Source organism: Brienomyrus brachyistius, chromosome 17, assembly GCF_023856365.1.
Source record: "Brienomyrus brachyistius isolate T26 chromosome 17, BBRACH_0.4, whole genome shotgun sequence".
Taxonomy (NCBI): domain Eukaryota; kingdom Metazoa; phylum Chordata; class Actinopteri; order Osteoglossiformes; family Mormyridae; genus Brienomyrus; species Brienomyrus brachyistius.
This window is the reverse complement of record NC_064549.1, coordinates 5,601,260-5,626,762: the sequence shown is the minus strand read 5'-3', so window position 1 is coordinate 5,626,762 and position 25,503 is coordinate 5,601,260. Positions and strand designations below refer to the sequence as shown.

At 53.0% G+C, this 25,503-nt stretch overlaps 1 protein-coding gene across 1 annotated transcript; it reads right to left on the bottom strand.

The window, feature by feature from the left end:
- Nucleotides 1-383: 383 nt before the first annotated feature.
- LOC125711743 (cell adhesion molecule-related/down-regulated by oncogenes-like) lies at nucleotides 384-22,418 on the bottom strand. Its single transcript, XM_048980977.1, has 20 exons — nucleotides 22,280-22,418; nucleotides 13,597-13,714; nucleotides 13,202-13,480; nucleotides 12,960-13,106; nucleotides 11,924-12,067; nucleotides 11,524-11,814; nucleotides 11,160-11,429; nucleotides 10,006-10,344; nucleotides 8,904-9,181; nucleotides 8,130-8,304; nucleotides 7,109-7,225; nucleotides 5,680-5,886; nucleotides 5,410-5,591; nucleotides 4,837-4,942; nucleotides 3,684-3,806; nucleotides 3,353-3,544; nucleotides 2,778-3,007; nucleotides 2,620-2,696; nucleotides 1,729-1,973; nucleotides 384-1,478 (listed from the first exon to the last, which is right to left on the bottom strand). The coding sequence occupies exons 2-20, from the start codon at nucleotides 13,664-13,666 to the stop codon at nucleotides 1,363-1,365; spliced, it is 3,588 nt and encodes a 1,195-aa protein (XP_048836934.1). The 5' UTR covers nucleotides 13,667-13,714; nucleotides 22,280-22,418; the 3' UTR covers nucleotides 384-1,362.
- Nucleotides 22,419-25,503: the final 3,085 nt, after the last annotated feature.

Here is a 25,503-nt window from a genome sequence, read left to right as displayed (position 1 = left end):
AGTTGAGGCTGCGGGACTTTCCCATTATTAAAACGATCTGTGTGGCTTCATATTCATGCCTGTCTGCCTCCATTTACACATCCTCTTCTTCTCCTTTGCTGTATTTGACATTTGCAGTCTATGAATCTTCAGCGCTTCACTTACCCTGATGACTTTACCATAAAAAAATAAAAATAAAAGCCGCACGTTTTCAAACGCGTCTGGAACCCATTAAAGAAGCTACGAGTTTTGGTTGTACCATTGTGTTGCGATGATACAGCCTCGTATTACAATAGTTTCAGCATTGACCACATCTTTCCTCTCCTCACCTTGGACTGTTTCCATCAGAGAACAAACACATTTGACGGCCATAGCCGTATCAAGTTGCAGTCCAGGACAAACAATTTCAGCAATACGTTTATTACGATGAGTCATGCTTCTGCAGTCAGGAAGCCGTTTGAGTGGAATGACATTGTGGCATTTGCCTTGCTTTCACTGCTTTGGTCACATAATGGAATTTTACAAATTGTGTGGTCACAGATCCTTGAAGCCAGACTAGGATGAAAAACAGATAAATAGTCAAGTTACACAAATGACTTTCGGCTGCTGTAAAAGAGTCGATGAAAGGAGAGTGTCCTGCAGTGAACGAGCACGTTCGAGTCACGATCATGCCCGAAGGGTCTGGGCACGGAAACACACACATACTGACTCAAGCGAATCCATGTCACATGGTCACTGACTCAAAAGGCGACCAGCGGCCTGCAGCCAATCACAGACGCGGGTAAGAGTTTTGAGTTCACAGCCTGGGATCAGCCCCACATCCCTACTGCGTCCGCTGTCATTTGTGCTACCCTTCCGAGACCCGATTGTCGAAGCCCACAGTCACAGTGAAACATTAACATGACACCGGATCTCGACGTTTACACAGGATCGGTCACATCGTATAGAACGAGATGTGAAAAACGCCGAGTCCTTTTTGCGTCGGGATAAAACAAAAATAGAAAGTTTCTCTCTTCCATAGTTTATCTTTGTATTATTACAAAACTTTACACGAGGGCTAAAATCCACACTTTATGTAAAACACAATGAAAAACAAAAAATAAAAGGATTTTTCACCAAAAAGCATAAATAATATAAAAGAAACTTTTTTTCTTAAAACAGATACATTCATATGAAATTATATTTTACTACTACAAAAAAATAAATAGGGCATCTAAAAGGTTTTTGTTCTTTTAAAAAAATCCCTCCCCCGTCTGGGGGTTCCGGTCCTGGTATGGTGCCACCTCCCACTCCTCCCTATTCTTAGCTCACAGTCCGTGTCGTTGCCTCTGATCCCACACGGCCGGGCTGCTCCCCTTCCCTGGTCCCCCGGCTCCCGCAGTGTCACTCAGCGGCCTGCAAGTGGCGCCTTGAGCAGCCGATCTGGTCCAGCTTGGGCAGATCCCGGCTCTCCCAGCAGCGCGAAGGCTCGTCCGCCCCCCCGCAGCGACTGCCCCGCTCTGCCGACCAGAGAGAAGCGCTCATTGACGTTGACAAACATGGGACCAAGAGCAGCACGCGGCCATGCATTGGTCACACACATTGCACACATGCATTGGTCACATTGCAGCAGAAACACAATCTCTGCGAAATTCTCTGCGAATTTTGAAACCTATTTTGTTTGCATATTTAGCAAAAATCACCCACCAGGGGGCGCTCTGTCAGACTGCAGATCAAAGAGCATTTAAGCGCAGATCTCTTTCCACCCACCTCCCTCCTCTGATGACTGACAGCAGGAATTCTGGGAAGAGGATAGCGCCGTCTGGGCTTCGTCTGGCTCTCCCACACTCTCCCGGTCGCCCCCCCCAACACGCCATTGGTCGCCGGGGCCGTGGGGGGGCGGGGACATATGAGCTAGGGGAAGTAGCTCCAGGCCGTCCTGTGGGCACGGCGAGGCACGGTGAACGATGGGGTGGGTGCCCCCAGGGAACGCTCCGTTGGCTTTGGTGTAACACCTGGGCGGGGGGGAGAATACAGGGTTACACTCTGCACATTAATGAAAAAATAACCGCATAATAATTATGAACTGCAGGGATTGTGCACGAGTGCAACTCGCCACACAAAGATGAACACAGTCGCACAAACAGCACGTATCACTCCCCCTGCTCTCAAGCCCCCCTACCCCACCCCCACCCCCCACCACTGTTGCCCATGCCGTTCCCGGCTTGACTAAACTCCACACAAATGGCTCCTTTGGTGTCACGAACTTTACAAGAACAGCCCTGAAATTTTTCCATTCATAATCTGAAAAAGCAAAGCACAGCAACAGGTTACGCCACCCCCCCCCCCCCTTAACCCCCATCCCCCAAAATCCCTTTGGTGTATTCAGACATCTGCAAACCCCCCCCCACCCCCCATGCCAAGAGGTAAATAAACACAAGTCTCATTAGGGTTGCTGGCTCAGTGCAGTCAGTATAAATTGTTAGTTCTGGACCCACTACAGTACATAAACAGGCATGATGGGGGTGGTGTTCCTGGGGCGGGTGTCCCGTGGGACACGGAGGAGCGCGTGAAGGGGCCAGGGGGCCGGATGCATGTCGACACTTTGCTTCAAAGCAGTGCTGAGCCCACCTCTTCTTCCGGACTGCAGTCGGCGCTTACCTGTTGTTGTTACAGAAGTTCTGGCAGTTCGTGCAGTCCACAGACTCCGGCTGTGACGACGCGTACACTCTGCCTCCCTAGAAACAACCGGAAAGCGGCTAGTTAGTGACAGCCCTCTTCGCATCGGGACACTCGGGTCATTTGGGGGCAGGACTCACACTTGGCGGCTGGTGAGAGTGCGTGTGGTCGTGAGGGTAGAGGGCCGGCGAGCCATTAAGCAGAGTCACGCCATTGGGCAGCTTGTGGTGCAAGTGGTGGCAGGCAGGGGGCGGCAGAGAGCCGCCATGTCCATATCCGTTGGAGTGGCCCCCGTTGGGCAGGGTAGTGTATTCCATCATGTGACCGTTCATCTCCGGGGGCTGGTACAGGTACCCGTTGGGGTCAAACTCTGTGGAGGTAGAGGGTCTGCATCAGGCTGTACAGACGATACTACGCACAAATGGATTATACCGTACAGATAGGTACTGAAGCTGAACAAAGGATACTGAACACACAAGTACTGAAGCTAAACAGATTATACTGAACACAAAAGTACTTAAGACAGTGAGCATAAATGAGCAATGGATATTGAACGCACAAGTATAAAGATGAACAAAGGATACTGAACACAAAAGTACTGAAGCTGAACAATTGATACTGAACACAAAAGTGCTGAAGTAGTACAGAGGGCACTGAACACTAGAGCGCTTGAGACAGTGAGCATAAACAAACAGGGGATACTGAACACACTCACTGTGGACGGCTCTCTGTTGCCGATTCCTCCACAGACACATGACGATGAAGACCAGCAGGATGAAGACCATGATGGCCAGAACGCCGCCCACAATCAGGTAGAGCAGGCCCCCTGCTGGCATGGAGGACGGCGGCAGGTACGGGCCCGACGGGGTGATGGGGTGTTCAGGGGCTGCGCCTGGGGCCTGGCGGGCTGCAGACGAGGTGAGGCAGGGAGGTCATGAACACAACAGCATTGTGAACATGTCAGTTACAATGACTGAAACTCAGCACTCGCTGTAGCCGGCTGGTGCTTTGCTGCTCACGTGCACCACGAGATGACAGATTCCCACCTTTAGTCTCGCAGATCATGACGTTACTGTATTCACTCTCCCCCCCGTCGTTGAAACACTGCATCTTGATATCATACGATGTCTCAGGCTGAAGCTGGCCAATCAGGTGCGACTCTTTGTTGCCTGGGGGGGGGCAGATTAGTAGCAGCTTTGATGTGTTGGCTGAAAACCCCACCATCCCCAGAAGCATGATCGCTTTCACCTTCCACCGCTCCATCTCCCCCCCCCGCCCCCTCCAGACATCTCTAGACCAAACAGGCTCCTTTTAAGGCAGCTAAATGTTTTCTAAGGACCTGCTCCAGGGCACAGGGAGAAAGAAGAAAATGCGCTAACACGCTATACCGCCACATGCATGCGTTTCACACTCTCACACACGTAAACTGCAAACAGCCTAGTTACACTGCACACATGTATATAACACAAATACAGATTAAACACATATGTACTCCAAACACCGCCCCTAGGAACATATGAACTGTTCTCCAGAAACACGCTCTCTCGCTCCACAGTACTCTCTCTGCTGTACTCTCACTCCACAAACACACTTACTCACTCCTATACTCTCACTCCACAAACACTATATAAACACGCTACCTCACTCCACAAACTCATTCTACAAATGACCCCTCTCATCACACAAACACACTCCCGTCACACGTGCCACACTCAGTCTCACTCCACAAACACACACTTACACTCGAACACATCCAAATGCTGCATAAATTTCACACTCCGCAGAGACACACTCAGTTGCTCACAGTAGACAGCCAGTATACACAGAGCAGTGAAAGCTGCAGAAAGGTGACATGTACAGAGAGGCACAGTGAACGGGGACGGGGGGGGGAGAGCCCGGCCGAGAGGGAAGGGGGGGTGGTCATCAGCCCTTATGCCAGACTTTTCTCCCAGGATCAGCTTTCACCGTCAGCATTCCTGACAGAAACTGGAGCCCCTCAGCAAGCTCGCTCTCAGATTGGCCCGAGGCTTTTATTAAGGACATTTTACGCTGCTTCGTTACACCAGGGCCGGGCTTCCTGCGCATCGACCAACCCCCCCGCCCCCCCCCCCCACCATCCCCGGCATGCGGGCGAGGGCCCCGGCTCAGATTACCACCGGCAGATACACAGCCCAGCCATGCCACATGGGGGAGCATCACCTTCCACCACCTCCCGCTTGTAATCGCTGTCGTTATCGCTGTCCGTCGGCCGGTAGTAGATGTAGAAGCCCTGGATGGGGGTGTTGTTGTTGCTGGAGGGGGTGTACTAGGCAGAGACAGAAGAAAGGACCACTTAAGAGTGAGGGTTGTGTTACATTGAGAGGGCTGGGCCCAGTGCAGCTAGCTGGCTTCAAGTTAAATAAGCCGAATTCTAGCAGAACATTGACAACCAAAGGCTGCTTCTCTGTCCCAATGAAGGTTATGATTCCTGACAAGCAGACAACAGATTCTGAGTCAATCCCTTATTTTTCAGGCTCCCTCTGAGCTCTAGTCTAAAAATACTTCCACGCCAGGCCGCCTCCACCCAAAATGGGCCTCCTCATTTTCCAAGAGCGCCACTCGAGTCTCCGAAGGTTGTAGACTCGGGGTCGGCTCCTTGTTTGTCAGACAGAAAGCCAGACAGCTACAACGGTTCCCACTGACACCTGTTAAAAACCAAACGAGGGGCCCCAGAGCCCGGCCTGCAGCTGTTGATGTCGCCCCCTAGGGGTCAGCTGTCGGCGTTACACTCACTGTCCAGCGTAGCATGATCTGTGTGTCACTGATGGCATCCGTGGAAGAGATGTGGGGGCCAGCCACCGGGCGCACAGTTAACGGCGGGCTGGCCGAAGACACCTGGTATGGCCTGGAGGGGGCGCTGTGGGGACTTTCGCCGTACATATTCAGGGCGACGACGCGGAAGCGGTAAGTGGAGCCTGCGGTTCAAGCGACGGACACGTCAGCGTCATAGGCCAAGGTGAGGCCTTCATGCAACGGCAGCTGGGAGAATTTTAAAAAGCCCACCTGGCTCTAGGTCTGGGACCTCCACCGACAGCTTGAGTGGGGAGATGTTGTCAGCCGCCACCAGCCAAGTGGCACCGCGGTTCTGCTGTCGGTATTCCACGCGGAACGCCGTGATGGGTGAGCCCCCATTGGCCCTGGGGATCCACGTCACGTAGACGGAACTTTCCGTCGCCATGGAGATGGTGGGCCGATCCGGGGCCTCGGGGACTGGAGACGAGAACAAGAACAAAGGGGGCTCAGATACTGTCTCAGAGGACCAGACAATCCATCACTGATGGGCACTTTTTTGAACGACTTGGCACAACAGGGTGTCTGAAGTGAACGACTTATGAGTGACTGTGGTGGAGCAGGAGCCCTCAGAACTACTGCACTCAACCAGAACCTTCCATTAGGCTGCGACGACTGAAAGGCCCCACCTGCTGCAGTGGATGCGATCCACCCATAACGGGGCGGCTTTTATCTACGGGGCTCACTCTAGAATAATACGGGAGACCCTGACAGAAGACGCGTTTCACCGGGACGTGGACGATCGCGTGTGAGCGAAGCTCCGTGCAAGATGGGGAAACAGAGACGTCACAAACTGCGCCCGCATGCCACGGGGAAAGAGTCCTACTTACCGCATGGGCTGCGAGCCACGGAGGACGAGGCAGGGGAGAGTGACAGGAGAAAGCCGGGGTTAGTGAGACAGCAGGGGAAGTGGGCAGACCCCGAGGAACACGCCAACGCGCGTGCACACACACATACACACACACATATATGCACACACACACGCACATTTGTAATTATATCGTTGTCGTCCATTCACTTCTATGAGCAAAATCGTAATCCCAACAATAATGACCTTAACCCCCACCCAGCCCTAACTTTAACCATAAGTAACCAAACAAAATACAAGACTTTTGGCATTTTTAGTTGTTTGATTGAATCCAGAGATCTTTGTGGGTACCCAAAAATTGGTCCCCACAATGTCAAGAAACAAATAATATAACCCTAATCCAGACACACACACACACACACACACACAAACACAAACACACACACACACAATGCATGTCTCTTATCTCCAGACCAGTGGCTCTCCGCAGTGGCAGAAAAAAGAAAAGTGTGCCCCATCGTTTGACTCGGCAGCATAATGGACAGAGACTGAGCGACTGTAACCGATCCGGCTGAGGGCTCAGCTGTACCAGCTCTGTATCTGCTCCCGTTCTGCATCGCCGACGGGATGGAGGTGCAACGTGAGCCCAGTCGCCGCACCTCAAACGCGAGAAAATCAGGGTGTAGCAGGTGGTCTGTGTTCAGCCACCGGCACCAAAGACACGCTACATTCCTGTCACGCTTGCATTGGCGTCCAAAGCGGATCTCGGGACTAAAGTGGCGAAGCTCCGCGTCCAGCCCCTCCCACACCCGACAGCTACCTGGCTGGCCTTACCCCTCTCATGCATCACCATCCCGAAGTGAGTGCTGGAGCTCTCGCGATCCTGGGACTTCTCAGGCACAGCCAGGAAGGGCATCTTCGAGGGACTCTTGCTGGAGGGGGCGCTCCGTTCTGTGGTGGGGGGGGGGGGTGTGAATACTCTGAAGACTTCACACATGATGAATCAGAATCAGCCGTGTCCTCCCCCCACCCCCACGGTAACCCGGTATCAGGCGTGTCCTCCCCCCACCCCCACGGTAACCCGGTAACAGGCGTGTCCTCCCCCCACCCCCACGGTAACCCGGTAACAGGCGTGTCCTCCCCCCACCCCCACGGTAACCCGGTAACAGGCGTGTCCTCCCCCCACCCCCACGGTAACCCGGTAACAGGCGTGTCCTCCCCCCACCCCCACGGTAACCCGGTAACAGGCGTGTCCTCCCCCCACCCCCACGGTAACCCGGTAACAGGCGTGTCCTCCCCCCACCCCCACGGTAACCCGGTAACAGGCGTGTCCTCCCCCCACCCCCACGGTAACCCGGTAACAGGCGTGTCCTCCCCCCACCCCCACGGTAACCCGGTAACAGGCGTGTCCTCCCCCCACCCCCACGGTAACCCGGTAACAGGCGTGTCCTCCCCCCACCCCCACAGTAACCTGGTATCAGGCGTGTCCTCCCCCCACCCCCACGGTAACCCGGTAACAGGCGTGTCCTCCCCCCACCCCCACAGTAACCCGGTATCAGCCATGTCCTCCCCCCACCCCCACAGTAACCCGGTAACAGGCGTGTCCTCCCCCCACCCCCACGGTAACCCGGTATCAGGCATGTCCTCCCCCCACCCCCACAGTAACCCGGTATCAGCCGTGTCCTCCCCCCACCCCCACAGTAACCCGGTAACAGGCGTGTCCTCCCCCCACCCCCACGGTAACCCGGTAACAGGCGTGTCCTCCCCCCACCCCCACAGTAACCCGGTATCAGGCGTGTCCTCCCCCCACCCCCACGGTAACCCGGTATCAGGCGTGCCCCTGGGCTGTACTGACCCCTACCGGTGCGGAAGGTGAGCATGGCCGGCTGCCCATCCCCCCCCGTACTCCGCGCCACCATCAGCACCTCATACAGGCTGGACGGCTCCAGGTCCGAGAGCCGCAGACTCTTCTCGCTGCCAGGAACACGGATCGTATGCCAGCTGCCTGCCACGTTGCCCTCGTCGTCCAGCTGCCGAATGCAGATGTACAAACACACACACACACACACACACACACACACAGTGACCCTCAGATTCTATAGCCAGTTGATACTCTTTCCTTCTGGAAAAAGGTTCTCCAGCTTTCTATCCAGCACTACAAGGCTCTGCCTCCCCCCAGGCTATCAGAGTCCCCACCTACTCCGTAAATACTGATAAATACACATTTGCACGGCACTGTTCCTATTATCGCAGTCTATTTACATGCACTGTTCGCTTGTATTATTTGTCATTGTCATCATCATTGTTGTGTTGTGTTTTTTTTATATAATACATTAAATTCTTTTATTAAATTCATCCTTCTGTATTCTCCCCTCAGTATTTAGTGTTTGTCATTTCTCAGTTGCTCCCTCTTCTGGCTGTATACTGCTCCATGTGTGAAATGACAAAGTGATCTGACACCCTCAGTGTGGGCTGTCAATTCAAACGGCTGTTACATGTCGGTTTGATGGCAGTATGACCCCATCAGGCCTCTGCCCCCAGACTCGACAAAGTGACAGAACACCCCAGCTCCCTCCATCTGCAGCACCGGTGGCTGACAGATGTTTTAGTTAGACGTGAGAGCAGGTACCTTACGGTAGCGGACGAAGTAAGCATGGATGGGGCGTCCCCAGGCTCTCCCCGCCCGCCACTGCAGGTCATACGCATCATGCCTGTGTGTCTGGGGAGGGCTTGTGATGATCGGAGCCTCTGGGGTGGGCAGGTCGCTAGGTCTTTCAGCGGGTGTGTCCACCTCGTACGACGGGCCTTCCTCCTGGCCCAGTGGCTCCTCCCCTTCATCGTTTTGGACGGGGCTGTTGGGAAGTGGCGTGCTGGACGTAGGACCCACCGTGGTGCTGGCCGACAGCCCTGTCGGGGTCGACGTTAGAATGTAAGCCGCGTTTTCAGAGTCTGATCGTGCATAAAGGAATGAAGCATCATTTGCCTTTAATGGCATCTAATTAAAATGGGCAATCATTTTCCGAAAACAACTACTTCTACAGGAGCCCTAAGTTTAGACAGCCTTTAAAAATGCAGATAAAGGCGCCTGAGTGAGCCTGACAGAGTCCTCCTGACATCCTCTTCGGCAACAGCAGTCAGCTTCACGTGGAAATAATTTAATTAACGGTAAAACATCTCACTGCCACACAGAGATTTGGACTGCCGTGTGGTGTGCTGTAAAACCTTCATGCGGGAGTTCTCCGCAGGCTGGGAACTCCATTATGTCCGATGGCCCCGGCAGTTGAGCGGGCAGAGCCCCGCGGGGTAGGTCTGAAGGTGGGGGCCGGAGGTAATTGAATTTTCAAACCTCGGTATTTAAACCAACAAGGACAAATGTAGAGGAAGGAGAGTCGGCACACTGGGACTCGATGCAGATTGATGACGGGGGGTCTTGCTTAGCTTTAGCTGGTTGGGGGTGGGGGAGGGGGTCACACAAACTCCAAACACCGGCCATTAACATGCAGGGATGAATTCAGCCCCGGCACACACTCCTCTGCCCCCCCCCCCCCCCCCAGCTCGGGGGTGGACAGAGCACAGGGCCTGCGCTGTGATTTATCACACGTTCATGCAGGGTCATGGAGGAGTCAGAGCTACAGCAAAAAGAAAACAGGCGTTGCTTGCGAAGGTGAGAGTAAGACAGAAGAGAAGATTAGGAACAGAAAGCAGCTGTAGTAATGGAGGCAACGGCGTACCCACGAAGAGAGACGCCTCAGCCGTTACGGAGCCCAGCTTGTTGGAGGCCTCGCATGTGTACTTTCCCGCTTGGGCCACACTCACAGCCTGGATGAAGAGTAAACTGCTGCCCGGCCGAGACACAATGACGTAGGGGGAGACGTCAGGAAAGGCCCTGGTCGTGGCCTCTACCGGCTGGAGGAGGCGGGATGGGTGGCTGGCGATGGGTCCGGCCGCATTGTACCAGCGAATGACAGGCAGGGGTTGGCCAGTTGCATTGCAGGACAGGGACACCGGGCCCCCCTCCAGAAAGTGCCCTCCTGAAGGAGGCGCCCAAATCTGTGGCCTGGAACTTAGAGCTAAAAAAAAAATGACATATAAACACAACCCATAATGTTTCACTTCACCTGGTAAATGAGGCACCTCTTAGTCAAACCCCATTTCCACTGTTAGTGTTGATGTGGTTACTGAATGGTCACTGCAGGGGAACTCGTGTGGTTTAATGTACCTGCCCCCCCCCCCCCATAATGTACCTGCCCCCCCTTTACCATTAAGTACCCCGCAGACAGGCAGAGAATTCCAGGCTTTCTGGGAACGGTTGTGCTAGCAGACAGAGGCCCTGCTTTCCGTCATACCCCCCCCCACATTCCACCTCATCCCCGGCAGCTCCCACAAGCCTCACTGCACCACCAGCCTGCAAGCTCAGCTTAGCCAAAAGTTTATATCATCAACGCGAAAACCTTCCTTATCGGGTTCGCACACATATTTAAGGAGGTGAAAAAAAACACTGGTGCATCTCCATTGACTGATTTACGGCTGATTTATTCTTCTGCGTAGAATCTACTCCGTCAGTAGCCACATACCCTACGCCGGAGCCTGACTCTCACCTTCCCAGAAATGTAATTACAGGCATCAGAGTATGACACAGGGTGGGGTACGCATAGGGTATGCGGTGACGTGACTACTAATTTACACTGAAGGAATTCAAAACCTTTGTCTCCCGGTCGTGACCCAGTAACCTTCAAGTCCTTCACCACTACAACACTTTCTGATCCATCATGTAAACTGTGCACATGGCTGGTATCTATGTTGATGCACAGAGAGCACACAGCCCCCATCATCTCCTGTGCTGAAACAAGCAAAAAACGAACCTATACGTTGTCCCTGTTCTCACCTGAAAGGACAGAGAGTCTGCCAGTTGACTGGGCAGATCCAATCCCGTTGTCCACCAGGCACTGGAACATTCCCTGGTCCTCACTAGAGGCATTGGAGACATGGAGGGAGGAGCCAAAGATCTGGAGGCGGGCCGATAGCATGATTGGGGCAGAGTTGAACACCCATGTGATATTAGGAGAGGGGTTTCCCTTCGCCACGCAAGTGAAGACGACTGAAGACCCAACAGGCACCGATTGGTCAGTCAGGCCTTGTGCCACGGAGGCGGGTTCTGTTCAGGAGACATGAGCCGGTAATTGACATGATGCTTACAGGAACAGGAGGAGAGGACCAGGATCGACTCGCATCACAGAAAGATCTTGCACCTTGAACGATGACAGTGTAGTTTGCTGTGACCACGCCCCCAGTGCGGCTGCTGGCAGAGCACTGGTATGTCCCGCTGTCACTGGGACTCACGCCCATCAACACCAAGTTGTTTAGCACCATCCTGTGGCTAGAACCCATTGCCACTTCCTGTCCATTTTTGGTCCAGCGGACTTGAGGAGCCTGGCTTCCTTCCAGGACACACTCCAGGGTGATGTCATTAGACTGCAGGACCACGAGCGTCAGGGGGGCCAGGGGGTGGATGAGCCGCAGAGGCGAGAGCCCCCGGGGTTCTACAGCATGGGAGGGAGGGGGACATAGAACACAGGACAGTTCGGCCACCAATTATGACATAATCCCCCTCCCCCCACCACCACCACTGACCCGCACCCGCACACTCACGCCTGACAGCGAGTTTGGTGCCGTGGGTCTCCAGTCTCGTCTCCCGGGTCACAGGGTTGTAGGCCCCACACTTGTACACCCCCTGGTGGTGGGGGGAGGCCGATGCGATCTGAAGGTTCCCCGATGGAAGGATTAAATATTCATCTGTGGAAAATGCCGTGACAAGTTCATGCGTCAGCACGTTGCACAGCTAAATCCAGCTAAGGTCATAGCTCGACTACGTCATTTGCTCAGACTACTGTCCTTGTCCCAGTATACATACACGAGAGGGGAATTCATTTATTGACCAAAGTACGTTTGACTCCACTACAGTAGGTGGCGATATGGCTCCTTTCAGCTTGTTCGTATTCGGCTTTTTCCGGTTGACCCATTATGCCACAGACGTACTAATAATAATGGGTGCGAGAACAAATTAAGTGACACAAGCTTTAATTGCGATCTGGTCAGAAGAACAGATACAGCAGGATCAGGATCAGGATGAGGATGGGGATGAGGATCGGGATCAGGATCAGGATCGCATAGCAAGAAATAAAGTACAGTGTATAATATACTGTGACAGCACGGATTTGGAAGTTTTTCAAATATTGCAGTGTGATTTTGTTGTAATAAATATTGGGGTATTTATGAAACAAAAAAAAAGGAGTTTTGCACGAACCCGTCTATGGGTAATTTAAACAGCAAGGATGAAAGTGATTATGATCGTCTTGGAGGTAAACTTTAAACTGATTTTTAAACATGTACTAGATAATCTTGAAAAGGATTAATTATTAAAACTGCAGGACTTGCTAGGTGCATGCATGCATGCAGGAGTAAATCGACTCCCAATCGTATTATTTGGGTGTCTTAGTCCGGCGAAGAGAAATTCAATTTACTACGATGAGTCGGACTAACGGTTAAATGTACTTTAAACGTGCGGTTTTACTGGGACTATCATTATAATTCGATTTTCGTACTGTGCATGCAAACATACTGAGTGTGGTAGGTATCCATGCAAAGTCTCACCGGGGGGGGGGGAGATGACAAGGGGGTAGCATACCTGTGGACTGCTCCAGCCATTCCCCACGCACACGCAGCCGGGGAAGTGCGGGGGGGGTGCTGGGGGGCATCAGACACGGGATGAGCACGGTGCCCCCCTGCTCCACTGTGACGGCCCGCCGCCGAGACTCAGCGAAGTCAGCCATTTCTGAAGGGTGGGGGGAGGGGGAATGCAGTTGTGATGCTGGTGGGGGGGACAGGGCAGTGATGTTTGGGGGTGGGGGCAGGGAACTTGTCATCTACCTGCCACGGTGACACGGGCGAGCCGGCTGCCGATGGTCCCTGCCTCTGTATGTGCCACACATTGGTACCGGCCTGCCTGGCTATACTGCAGTGAGGGCAGGGTAAGCAGTCCAGGCCGGAGGCGAACAGCGCCCCCTGCTGACCCGGAATCCAGGGGGCGCCCCTGGAAGAGCCAGGACAGGAGGGCTGTGGGCTGCCGGGCTGCACAGCGGAGGAGCACAACACCCCCCGGCTTCTGCACCACGGACAGCGGCTCCAAACGGAAGGACAGGGACGTGTCTGCAGGGGGACATGGGAGTCTGCTTCAGAACCCAGCAGGGCACCACACTCTCCGAGCGTCTCTGCAGAACATGTCTGTTACACTGCTGACCATTCCCCCCCCCCCAACTCCTTACCGGTGCAGCTGAAGGGTGGGGCCTGACTGAGACACAGGGCGGCATACAGGAGTGTCCAGAGAGTGTCCATGGCGTTAAGGGGAGCGGGGCCCAGTGCAGGCACCCCCTACCCGCACACCTGTGAAACACCCACATGCACAAGGGCCAATCAGCACAGAGCCATGTGAAAACCCCAGTACATTCATGCTTTATATCCTACTGGTCCACTCACCAGAAATCCCCGGTTACCCACCTGTCACCCCTCCAGAACCCCCCGGTTACCCGCCCGTCGGCCCTCCCGAGCCCCCCCTCCTCCGTCATCCTGCAAGCTCCCTGTCAAAGAGGGAGCCTCTGAAATCTCATTTCCTGCACAAGTCCTAGCATGTGAGGAGACGGCTCCCGTCGACACGGCCTCCCCCCAGAAAACAGCCTCACCCTGGCACGGATGCCGCGAGCAGCACCTCCCTCTGCCACTCGCCAGCACGCCTCGTCTTATCTCACGAGAGGGGGGGGGGGGGGGGGGGGGGGGGGGGGGCACTCGCAGCCCTTATCTGCCACCGCTGGCCGCCGGAAAACACTGTAGCACCGTGGTAGACGGGCACAGGAAGTCAGCGTACCTCACATCCCATCGTTGGCCGACTCGAGCCGTGACCCGTCCATAGCAGGGAGAACAGGGACATGAGGCATGAGGTGACTGGGGGACCAGAAAAGCAGAGGTGGAGGGAGCCGAAGACTAAAGGGAAAAAACCCTTGGAATGGGGGGGGGGGCTCCGGTGCAGCACACCTCAGACTGTGCCTCCTGTCTGCTTTTCCGCTCGGGGCCTTGTGGCTGAGGGCATTGACATCCTGCGGCGCGCGGCCTGAACCAAATACCCATAGATGGAGGGGGGAAGAGGCCTGAACCAAATACCCATAAATGGAGGGGGGGGGGGCTTTAACTCAGCAACCATGTGGAGGTGGAGAACACTCCCTGGGAACATCCTGCGTTCCTCGAAGGATAAACCCATTCCTCCTGTATTAGGTTTCCATTAACCCCCCCGAAGCCATTTCAGCCCTCCCCCGAAAGAAGCCCCAGGTCAGGGTTTCTCAGTGGGTGTGAGTACAGCCACGCGTGACTCCAGGCGACAGCAACCCCAACCCGCCCACCCCCACCCCAGAGCCCCACAGGGTCATGGTCCCTACAGAGGGAGAGCTGCGATGGGCCTCAGCCTGGCTCGCTCGGACGGTTCTGCTGCGACGGCCCGGCGAGACCCACCCTCGCCTCCGGGCCAAAGCCCACGGACCTGCAACAGCTCGGCGGGCCGGTCCGGTGCCGGGTCTCCTGACTTGCGGAGCCAGCGGAAGACAGAGTTCCCACAGGGGCGAAAGAACAGGACCGCTAATTAGGCGAAGCGGGCTGAATGAGGCCGGCCGTGCGGCAGGGAGCAGGCTAATGAGTGCCATTTCTACTGATTAAAGGAAGGGTAATTAAAGAGGGGAGCCTTACAATAAGGACAGGGAGGAATGGCTCAAAGGAAGCTTTTGGTTTGCCTGGGAACTCAAGGAGCATCGGGGCTTAGCCAGAGAATAATGCCGGAATGGGAGCGGCCATCCGTCAGGGACACGCAGCCAGCGGCGTCATATCGGGCAGAACGACACCCAAGTCCCATCCTCACCGCGACGGGAAGGCCGTCAGTCAGGGTGATCGAGGAGGTGAGCAGGAGACAGCAATCCCATCATGACCTGGAAGCACCCAGAAACGGGGCCACGCCCAAGTATGCACTCCACCCCCCGGCTGCCCCCCATCTCGCACGAGCGCCAAGGCCGCCACCTGGGACACGGGCTAACTCCAGCCCCAGGCTTTTTGGCCTGAACCGACAGCATGGGAGGGTGAGAACCACAGGGTGAATGGCAGCGTGCTAAAGAAGAACCTTCTTAATTGGAGGTTTTTTTGAAATGTCTTGTTTTCCTGGGAATGCATGGTGAGTCTGGGCGTGCTGGGGGGGGTGGAGGCTGGGGGGGTCGTTTCCCAAGGTTATGAAGAGCAGGATTAGCTACAGGAGCAAAATTCAATAGAGTCCTGGATACTGGAAGTAGGGCCTCCAGCTGGTTCCCTGGCTGTCAGGGTGCAAGGCTCGACTCCCAACACAAAGCTCTGAAAACAGAGCCAGCCGAAAACGCAGCCCTCACTGAACCTGCCCCCCCCCACCCCCCACCCCCAACTCCATCTGCGTCCAGAGGGAGGATTCAGACGAGACCTTATGGCGAAAATCTGACTGTTCCGAGGCCAGAGAGCGGTGAGATTTGAGAGCTCGTCGTGATGGATCACGCCGTGCGTAGCTCACGCCTTTGGCCCGAACATGCAGGGATGCTCTTAGATCTGGAGCTCAGGTTCAACACAGAGTAGATAAAAGAAGCAGGTGATGGGGGGCGACCTGCCAGCGCCAGAGTGCCGAGCCCAACCCATAGACCACCTGTTTGTCAACCGGAGGGTGGTGCCACAGTCCTGGTCCAGCCCCCACTCACACAACGACAGAGGACCAAACTATGCTTCCTGACGGGGCACTAATGCGGTAGACGCCCCCGTGGGCGGCAGGGGAGAACCATGCTGCCTCAAAGCAGGGGGACAAAGGGGACACTAAGGCAGGGGGCGTGGCCTGTTCCATTTCTGATACATTCCTCAGCACTGGTGCTGGCGCCGGCAATCGGCAATCTCCCTGAGGGTGGGGCGATGGGTCAGCCGTCATCAGGATCCCTATCGCCGAGCAGAGTCCGAAAAGGAGAGGAAAGGCGCAAACGAAAGCCGGCCACCACTTCCTCAGGAACTGGAGTCTCATGGTTTTTTCTTTCTTTCTACAAACTGCTAAAGACCAATCAAGGCTAAATAGAGCGATTAGGCTGAGAGGCAGCAGCGGTAATCAAGCTCTCGCCCTCACAGTTTCCTGTTTTAGGTTGGACCCTTTTATATGACACACAGAGACACACACACACACACACACACACACACACACACAACGTGTCTGGGTGCATAAAAATAAAAACATACACATTCAAGGGGAGGCAGCTCTGGGTTGCAATTTCATCAGGTCAGGACAGTGACGACAAGGCGCAGAAAGCCACCTATTTCTGTCCAAGATGGAGGAAACCGTCCGCGGCGGCCAGCAGCAAGAAATGAGAGGAGATAAACTGCAAAAGCGAGCAGGTCTCTTTCCACTTAGGAGGATGGAGCCTCTGCCTGATATTTCGATGTATATTTGGAACGCGATTCAAGCCACAGCCCCCACATCCCGCCCTTCAGAGCAGAACATCTGTTTTCACTGCTTCCAAACTGCGTGTTTGTTTTAACAATTTTAGGCCTGGTGTTTTTCATTTAATTTCTTAATCTTTTCAAAGGCATTATCCAGCTCAGGGTCCTAGAGGTTAAGAAATTATTTACAAGCGAGGACTGACGTGGAAACGTCTTAAATGGCAGTTCTCCGCACTCTCCTCACACACTCCTGGCACCGAAATGGGCCAATGCATTACTGCCTTTAGTGCATCTCTGTTTGGGGAGAAAAATAAATAAGTGACAGGCACACTTTTAAAGGTCTAAACGCTTCATTGGAGTTTCCGAAGTAAAACACTGCCTCTTTACGGGATTATTTAAACTTTTCCTACCGCCAAAACAAATCATTATAAAGGACATGGGTCATGCCTCCATTTCTCCATCAGCATATGTGACTTTTGCTTTAGGAAGGATGACTTAAAAGTTTCAACCAGAGGAATCGCCCCCAAATGCAGGAGGGTGCTAACAGGAATCCCAGCAACCGTGACACGCGTCTCCTTGTAAGCTCAAGCCCGACTTCTAATCACCTATCCCAAGTTTACATTCCGGCAACCGCAAGTTTATGCTTCTGTATAGAGAGACGGAGAACAGGCAAACAATAACTCCCAGAGAAAAAGGTTAGACCTGCGTCCCCTTTTCCTCTGTCCTCCTCGTTTGACGTTCAGCCGGCTAGTAATCATCCTGGCATCTCCACCCTTCAGGAGATTGCACGTCCCCTCAGTAATCAGCTACACGTTTCCATCCCAAGCCTGAGGACTTCGAAGCACGCAAGGAAAAGTCGATTCCAGTAATAATCTGAAAAACTCCCCCCGCTGTGATAAAAGACGGAGTAATCTCGAGTTCTCGGGGAAAGCAAATGCCAACCGGCCGACAGCTGCGAGGCATCTGAATGCAGCTCTCGCACGGCAGATGATGCTTCACGCACTGATCTTATCCAAAAGCGCACGGAGTCTCAGGTCATTTTTACGCCCAACCGACAGAGATGAATGTGAGGAAGGTGGTGGGGGGGGGGGGGGGGCAGAGATGGAGATGAAGGTGATTCTCCAGCAAAAAGCCCCAGCAGCGAGGAGGGGGAGGTGACTTCTAGGGACGCCTTCGGAGGGGACGTCTCCAAAAGGAGCATGCTTCGGTTTCCTTTCGGGGCAGGAAGTGAAGCAGCACCTCCTCCTCTATCTACTTCTTCTGGAATGAAGCACTTTCCAGCCGCGTCTCATAAACCTCGAAATGTGACGCAGCCCCCACGCCCCCGTCAGCCACTCCAACACTTCGCTGTCACTCAGTGCCAAAGCAAAGTGACTCTTTGGTCACTGGCCAGCAGGAAACCAGTCCGACTGCTGAAAGACAAAGGATTTAAAAAAATTCGTACCTATACGGCTGCCGGGACCTTGCCCATCGTTTGCGCAATACCTCTGTAAATTTAATCATGGTGGCGTGACGACCCGTCACAAAGCGCTGGACTGTTTGACTTGAGCTTCGCAGACGATCGAGCTAGTTAATGACCACACAGACCCCGTGGGAATAGTAGAAATAAGTCAAAATGTTAGCCGTGACAAAAAATCCAAGGCCTGAAGAATGTGTCATTTCAAACCAAAGTCTTTACGGCAAAATCATGCTCCTCCACTGCAAATGCCACAGATCTCCAGCAAAAAATGTAAGGATATGGACAGAAACAGGGACGTAGCTTTAGTTTTAACATTAATAGGGACAAATCATCCCCAAAGCCCCTTAAACATGCACGGTGCTCCCACAATATTAGTTGACAGATGTGCATACTGTTCAAACCCAAATCTACGCCCTTGGATAGACAGAGGGAATGATGCGCAATAAAAAGATGATGCGATATGAAGACAGTAATAAATCAGGATTACAGGGAAAGGCAGCTCACTAAACTGGGGCTTATTTGTAAAAGAAACTTCCGCGGTTTTCCGCATGGCCTGCTGTAACACTCACGGCGGTAAATACTGCCTTCCCTCCGCACACTTTCCATGAGATAAAGCCTAAAGGAGCGCCACCCTTCCATCCCGTCGCCGCGGCGATCTTACGGCCTTTCATCCATGAAACATCCCTATAAAAAGCGAGGGGACTTCGCTATCGTGCACGAGCCGTTATGGCACCGGAGTGTTGAGTTACGATCGCGGCGGCTAAAGTCCGGGGGGAGAGGCAGGCTTACTCACCACCTGGGCGGGGCGGGGGCGGGGGGAGGTTGGTCCTGCAGACAGCTGCCAGAAGCCGGGGACTGTGTTCTGCTTTGCACAAACACGGGCGTGTGCCCCTTTGTAGCAGTTTGTAGAAACATTAAATATACTGCATTTGCGGGCAAGTTTTTACATTTAATTGTTGATCCTTTCTTTCTGACTTTGATGTCTGATTCCCAGTTCTCACTATCACTGATGCCTCCTCCTGGGCGATTAATCTGTTTTGGACACAGGGCAGCAGCCCTCTCCCCCGACGTGGGGGCGCTGAAAAGAGATTCCTCAGCGAGGGGGGAGACAGGAACGCAGACACACACACAGGGCACTAGCGAGGCGGGAAAGACTGCAAACATCACCTCACAAACCTTTCATTTCCCCCCCCCCCTTCTCTCTTAATTATCTATTAAATGTGAATCACCTACCAGCTGAGATTCTCATATAGACGCCATCGTCGGCCACAAATGGCAGACGGGTCGGCGGTAATCAGAGAGCGGCCTCGTGGGCCGTCCGCTGCGAGTGGAAATCACGCCAACCGCACCGTGTCTGTTTAGGGCTGCGGCCATAGGGAGGAAACCCCCCGAATCTCATCCGAGGGGGATAAGGGGGGAGGCCCACGCCTCCAGCTTCTCAGACACGAGCTTTTACACATGGAGGAATGTGCGTGGGGAACATTCAGGTGAGGGACCGCGACGGGCATCGCGATCTCGCTTGTGTGTGACGTGGGGTGTCGTGGGTACAGTGTTTGGCGGGGGAGGGGAGGCATCGGTCTCCTAGTTTCACAGAAATCTGTGAAAGCACTCAGCTCACCAATGCAGCTATTATTCCGAAAAACCCCAACCATCCAACAGCGTTTATAGATGGACGGGGAGGATGTGAACGCGTTCTGGGAGAAAAAAATAAAAGTGCGTCATAATCATGAAAAGGCCATTATGCCTGCTATATAAAGCTATAGTCACACGCTGGCCAGCGTTCAAACGGGCCAGCGCAGCACAGCCCGGGGCCCGACATGTGTTTACCATTAGCCCGCGCCGCCTAATCGCCCAAACATTATTATAACGCACTTAACGGTGAGTCTTCCCTTCAGGACGGCATGATAAGTACTGTTGCATTAATGATTTACTATTTCCATAAAAGTCTAACTAGGGTCACCCTCTCCTGCCGTAGTCACTGGACCCTAACCGTCCGGCACCGAGCGACTCCCAAAACATTAATCTGCTGCCCACACACACACACACATACACACCCTCCCCCTGCGTTTAGACAGATTGTTTGGAATTTTCCTGCCTATTTGACAACATCTCGATCACACACACATGTGGACATTATGGATAATAAAAAAAAAACAAGAAGAAAACAACAGCTTTCACTGCTACGACCAAAGTTCTCCACCTAAACTGGGGTTTCCCAGCCCCAGATAGACAAAACATGTCCCCACTATGAGAGATGTCCAGCACGGTTTTCCTTCTTAAGCAACCCTGGTGAGAGGGTCTAGTCACCATATCATTACTTCTGTTTTTAAAGCTGTGAAACGCGGGATTCCCTCAAACTGAGCAGCTGCCACTGGAGACGTTTCTGAGAGGCTGTGATGAGTCAAGCCGCTTCCCAAAGATGCTAACCTAGGGCAGGAGTTACCCAGTGTACAGATCTCCGATCTCGTTTATTTGAGACTGTAGGACAGCTGAACGCAGACCGTGCGCGAGTACATCGGGCGCTTTACCAATCTGATGAGCGCGCCAAGGCGTGCGGCATCGCCTTCGTAATCAAAGGCGCGGAATCTCTGCTAAGTTTTGGATCAGGACCTTGGTACCCCTGCAGGTGCCCTGGGGGCAGAGCTAAGGACAGACTAATTAATACATCAAACGTGTTTTTTTAATGTTATTTGACATTTTACCGGTTTTCTGATTTGCCGACTTATGGGAGGATATCTGGGCTTTTAATCTCCCTAATGGGAAGCCCTGCTGCGCTAAGCAATTTAAAAAATAATTATAAATCTAGTCCGCTTAGACTCATCCAGGAACCTTCCAGAAATGCATCTTCAGCCTTGTTAAGGGGATGGTCACGACTTCCACCCGTTAACATCTGGACCTAAACGAGATTAACACCGCTAGCCACAAATACAAGGCTGCCAGTACAATATAGTGGGGACTGAATTTTATATCTTTGAATCCGCCTGTACCCTTCTCAGGGCAAATTAATAATCCAGAAAATACATCTATACAATGTGTGTTTTGATGTACGTTAAGGTAAAAAACTAAATAAACATTACTATAAAGCAAATATGAAGCACGCTTTCAAAATGTGACAGGAGAGTGATGCCAAAAAACCTTTATGTTGAAGTTCGAAGTAGATATAATTAGAGAAACTACTTTAGTTGTCATAAACCCAGACGGTCCGCTGTACCGTATCGGACTTTAAGTACCATCACAGCTTAATCTGTCTGTAACAAGCCGAGTATTCTACATGTGACCTGTAATGTACAGTAGGTGTGTCAGATTACAGACTGCCATGTACAGCTATATCTCACGTATGAAGCACCATCTGCATGTCACCGTGTTTGACATCTGGGACTCTCTGCAGACGTGCATGTCACCATCACATGCGGTGGCCGTACTGTTAGAGACATGTGAGAATTGTTTATAACTCACCAGGACAAAAGGCACTTAAAGGCAGCTTTTTGGCGCATAAATTCTAACGCGAAAACGAGGGTTTAGAGATCTGACTAATCTAATCTGTAACAAAAGTTTTAACCGCAGACAGTGGGCAGCATTTTTCCGTCTTTTCCGTCTTTTTCACAGCTAAATGAGACTTAATTAACTGATTAATGCCTGCGTTGACAATATTCACGGATAGTTATGAAATGACACAAACGGCAAAGCCGCCGCACTGCTCTAATTAAATCAGCTACATAATCACATCCTACAAAACAGTTTTTAGTTTCCGTTTTTTATTGTTTTTTAAAGGTTGAATAACTTTTACGGTTTTTTGTTAGATTACTTCATATGTATCCATATTTTTATTTAATTAGTTTTTTAAAGCGAAAGGCAACAGTGACTCCGGTGTCTGTAGCACGTTTCTCTCATGATCACAGCGAAACGTGCATCAGTAAGATCTTTCGCATAAATAAAGTCCCCTGCGAGGTTTCCCCGAGTGTGCAGCCCCTGGTCCCGAAACCCTCCCCGACCGCCGGCCGCCCCCTCGTCGCTCCTACCTCTATCGCCGGAGGGTACGAGTCTCAGCCAGCAGGGCGGATTAGAGCAGCGGCTCATAACGCTGCCGGATCCGGACGGGAGCTTCCATGAAACGCGGACCTGAAGAGCACGGAAAGCGTGTTGAAAATGACGGAGACGCCGCCCCACACCTACTGGGGGTCCGCCGGCAGTGCGCGGAGGAGAGCAGGCTCGGAGGCAGGCAGGTAAACGGGATATCCCGCTGCAAATGCGAGCTGAGTCCGCCCCCTTCCAGTCCTCCTCCCCGTCTCTCTCTCTCTCTCTCTCTCTCTCTCTCACACACACACACACACACTTTCCCTCCTTCTCCCCCTCACTTTCTCTCTCCCCCTCCGTCTCTCCTTTCCCCTCTCTGTCTCTCCTTCCCTCTGCCTTTCCCTCCCTCTCTCCCTTCCAGAATACACGTCCCGCTGCCCAGGATCGGGTTGCTCAGCAAATCACGGCAGCGGCCGGGAGGCTGATCGTCAGAGCCGGGAAGGCGGCAGCTCGCTGGGGGGAGAGCAGAGGGGGATCACTGCCTGTACGTACAGCCCACGGGCGGCGTAACTACCAGCAAGTCCTCTTATTCAGCGTACCTCAAATCAGTTCGTTTAAACTCCTTCATAAGTAAATCTGGTACATTCGGTTACTCAGTATACTACAAACAACCTGTTCAGTGTTTTTCACCTGAGCCCCTTTTGTGTATTTGTAATTATATTCAGTTGCTGCCCAAGTGGCTTTTTAATTTAGGGTCTCCCACGCATTGACTTTCATCCAAGTGAGTTCAAACAGTGCAACAGCACTCCACTGCAGACCGATATCATTACCAGCTTTCTCTGATACATTTATTTTCTTGACTTGATTTTACACCCCCTTCGAGATTATCGGAGCTTATTGTCGACAGTGTTCCCCACCCGGCCGTGACGGTCCTGTCCAGCCTGCCCTAACTGGTGTCCGCCCAGGGTGGCTTTCAGACGGCAGATGCAGACCTGCTTTCTGAAAGATGTAGTCCCACTGGCTGCAGTAATTAGATAAGCAGTGTGCAGTGAGCCAGACCACACGGCCAGTGTTCACCCAGGGAACCAGCTGTCCACCGCAATGCTGATGATGACTTGAGAAAGTCCTGCAGCTCAGAGAGACTTCTGGAAGGTGTGTCTGGGGAGAGAGACCGTGTTTGGGCTTGTTACATGAAATCTCCCTTAAATCCAAGCCTCACGTCCCCAAACCAGCCTGAAAATAAGGGCTTTCCCATCTTGTCTTACGTCGCTACTGGAAACAGCTCACCTGGATCGACCGCACCACGGCCAGCCCTAATTACATCGCCAGACGATAAACGTGGAATGCGTCGTGAAGTTTGAATCCTTAAATCTCCAGTCACTTTCTTCTTGCCACAATACGAACCACTGGGACCCTGTAAATCCATTTAGGCCAACGGTTCTAAATGGGTCAAAGATGCGAAGGGAGTGTGGTGATTTTCCTGGCTGGATTTATTTTTGGGTCCCTGGAGGGGTGTTGATGGTGATAACAGCCATGGAGGGGTCTGTAAATGGTCTGGATGAGGCTTCCATGTTATGTTCCATGGCTGACTGCCCCCCCCCCCCCCCCAGGCAATGCTGGGATTTATCAATGCATGTCCATCTGCTTATTTTCCCCCCCTCCTAGTTCTGCCCCTCGTAAGGCTGAGATCATTTTTAAAGTTCATCCAAACATAGTTTCCAGCAAAAATCCCTGCACGGAAAATCTGCGCAAGATGCTGCGATGTCCCTCCCACTGAGCGACGGAGAAGTGTGACCCTGTCTCAGCCATCACGCCTTCACCTGCCTCTCTCTGGGGACTCGCCGAGTCCTTTCAGGTCAGCAGTCCTTCGGGAGGAGGGTGCGGGAGGAGCCTCTCTCAGACCCCGGGCTCAGGGGGGTTAAAGGGTGATTGGACACAGTTCACAGTGAAAGGCCAGCGAAGGGGGCTGTCTGCAGGAAGCCGAGCGCAAACACAAAGGCTTCAGGCTACGGGGAGGAGCCACCACCGCGATCAGCTGACAGCCCGGCGTCCAGACCCATCCGATCGGGGCCGGCAACCGGGCTGGGTTCATCGTAGTCAGAACCGCCCATATGCCACCCTGGCCAACCCATCACGTGCGACTCTACCTCAGTCCCTTCAAAGACCCAGATGCAGAGCAGAATCACAGTCACCGGGCTATGGGTGCATCTCAAAGACACATCTGCAGGTGACACGACACAGAGTGTCGAAATTGCAATGAGGTCGTAAGCTGCCGACAGACACATGTCCGGCCCAAAGCCCACGTCCCACAGAGGGAAAACCCCGGCTTCTGTCCATGGTGTTTACGATCTGTAAACGGAGATAATCTCCGCTGACGGGGGGGGGGGCACAGAGGATCTAGTGGCTGAGAGCTGCAGGGGGCGAAACATCCACCCTACTCCACAGGGGCCTCCATTTTTATTTTGCTCTTTGTCACGCCTGCCTGACCCCACCCCCCCAATGGCTTCTTTGTTTTCTGCCATATAATTTACACAGTGAAGCCACTCATTTCCCTAATCCCCCTCCCAGCCTAATGATGATAATTAGTATGATATTTTTATTACTCCCTCTAAATACAGCTTTCACTCCTTTACCATGTGACTCGCAACCAAGGCAGATGAACAGACTCGCTACCCAAAGAGTTTGTCTGAAATATGCATATTCTGTGAAATTATTATTGTAATTTTTTTATACTGGTAATTTTCCCGTAATGGGAATGCATGGATCTTCTAGGTGAAAGGGGAGGGGCCATCTGGGTAGTCTCTGGTTCCATCCTAAGCATCCCTCTGGTGATTCAGCCATGCTGTCTGCTGGACGCTGCACTGTTACCCCAAAGTTCCCTGCCTTTCTCCACCTCTCCTCCGCAGGTTTTCCTCTGGTTGGCCATCAATATGGAAACAGGAAGTGAGTGGCAGGGCCCCCCAGGATTGGCACCCTGTCCACGGGTTGCATTCCTCAGCAGGGCAGTGGGCTGCTACTCCGAAAGGACCTTCATGGAGAGGAGCCACTGCTGGTTTCTGGAACTTTCTCTTGCTAGGTTTGCCTGTTGGATATTCCAGTGTTATGGCAAGTGTGGTCAACCAGGGTGGTAATCCCACAAAGCAGGACTTCTTCACGAAATGTAAGGATTGTCCAATAGCAATGTCAGTTACCTCTCTTCCTATTGGACAGCTTTCACATTTAGCTTATC

Coding starts and splice junctions, on each gene's coding strand:
- LOC125711743 (XM_048980977.1), bottom strand. CDS start 13,666: ATGGACACTCTCTGGACACTCCTGTATGCCGCCCTGTGTCTCAGTCAG. Junction 3,807..4,836: donor CAAGCGGGAGGTGGTGGAAG/GTGATGCTCCCC, acceptor GCCCCCCCCCAG/GCAACAAAGAGTCGCACCTG. Junction 3,008..3,352: donor GCAACAGAGAGCCGTCCACA/GTGAGTGTGTTC, acceptor CTACCTCCACAG/AGTTTGACCCCAACGGGTAC.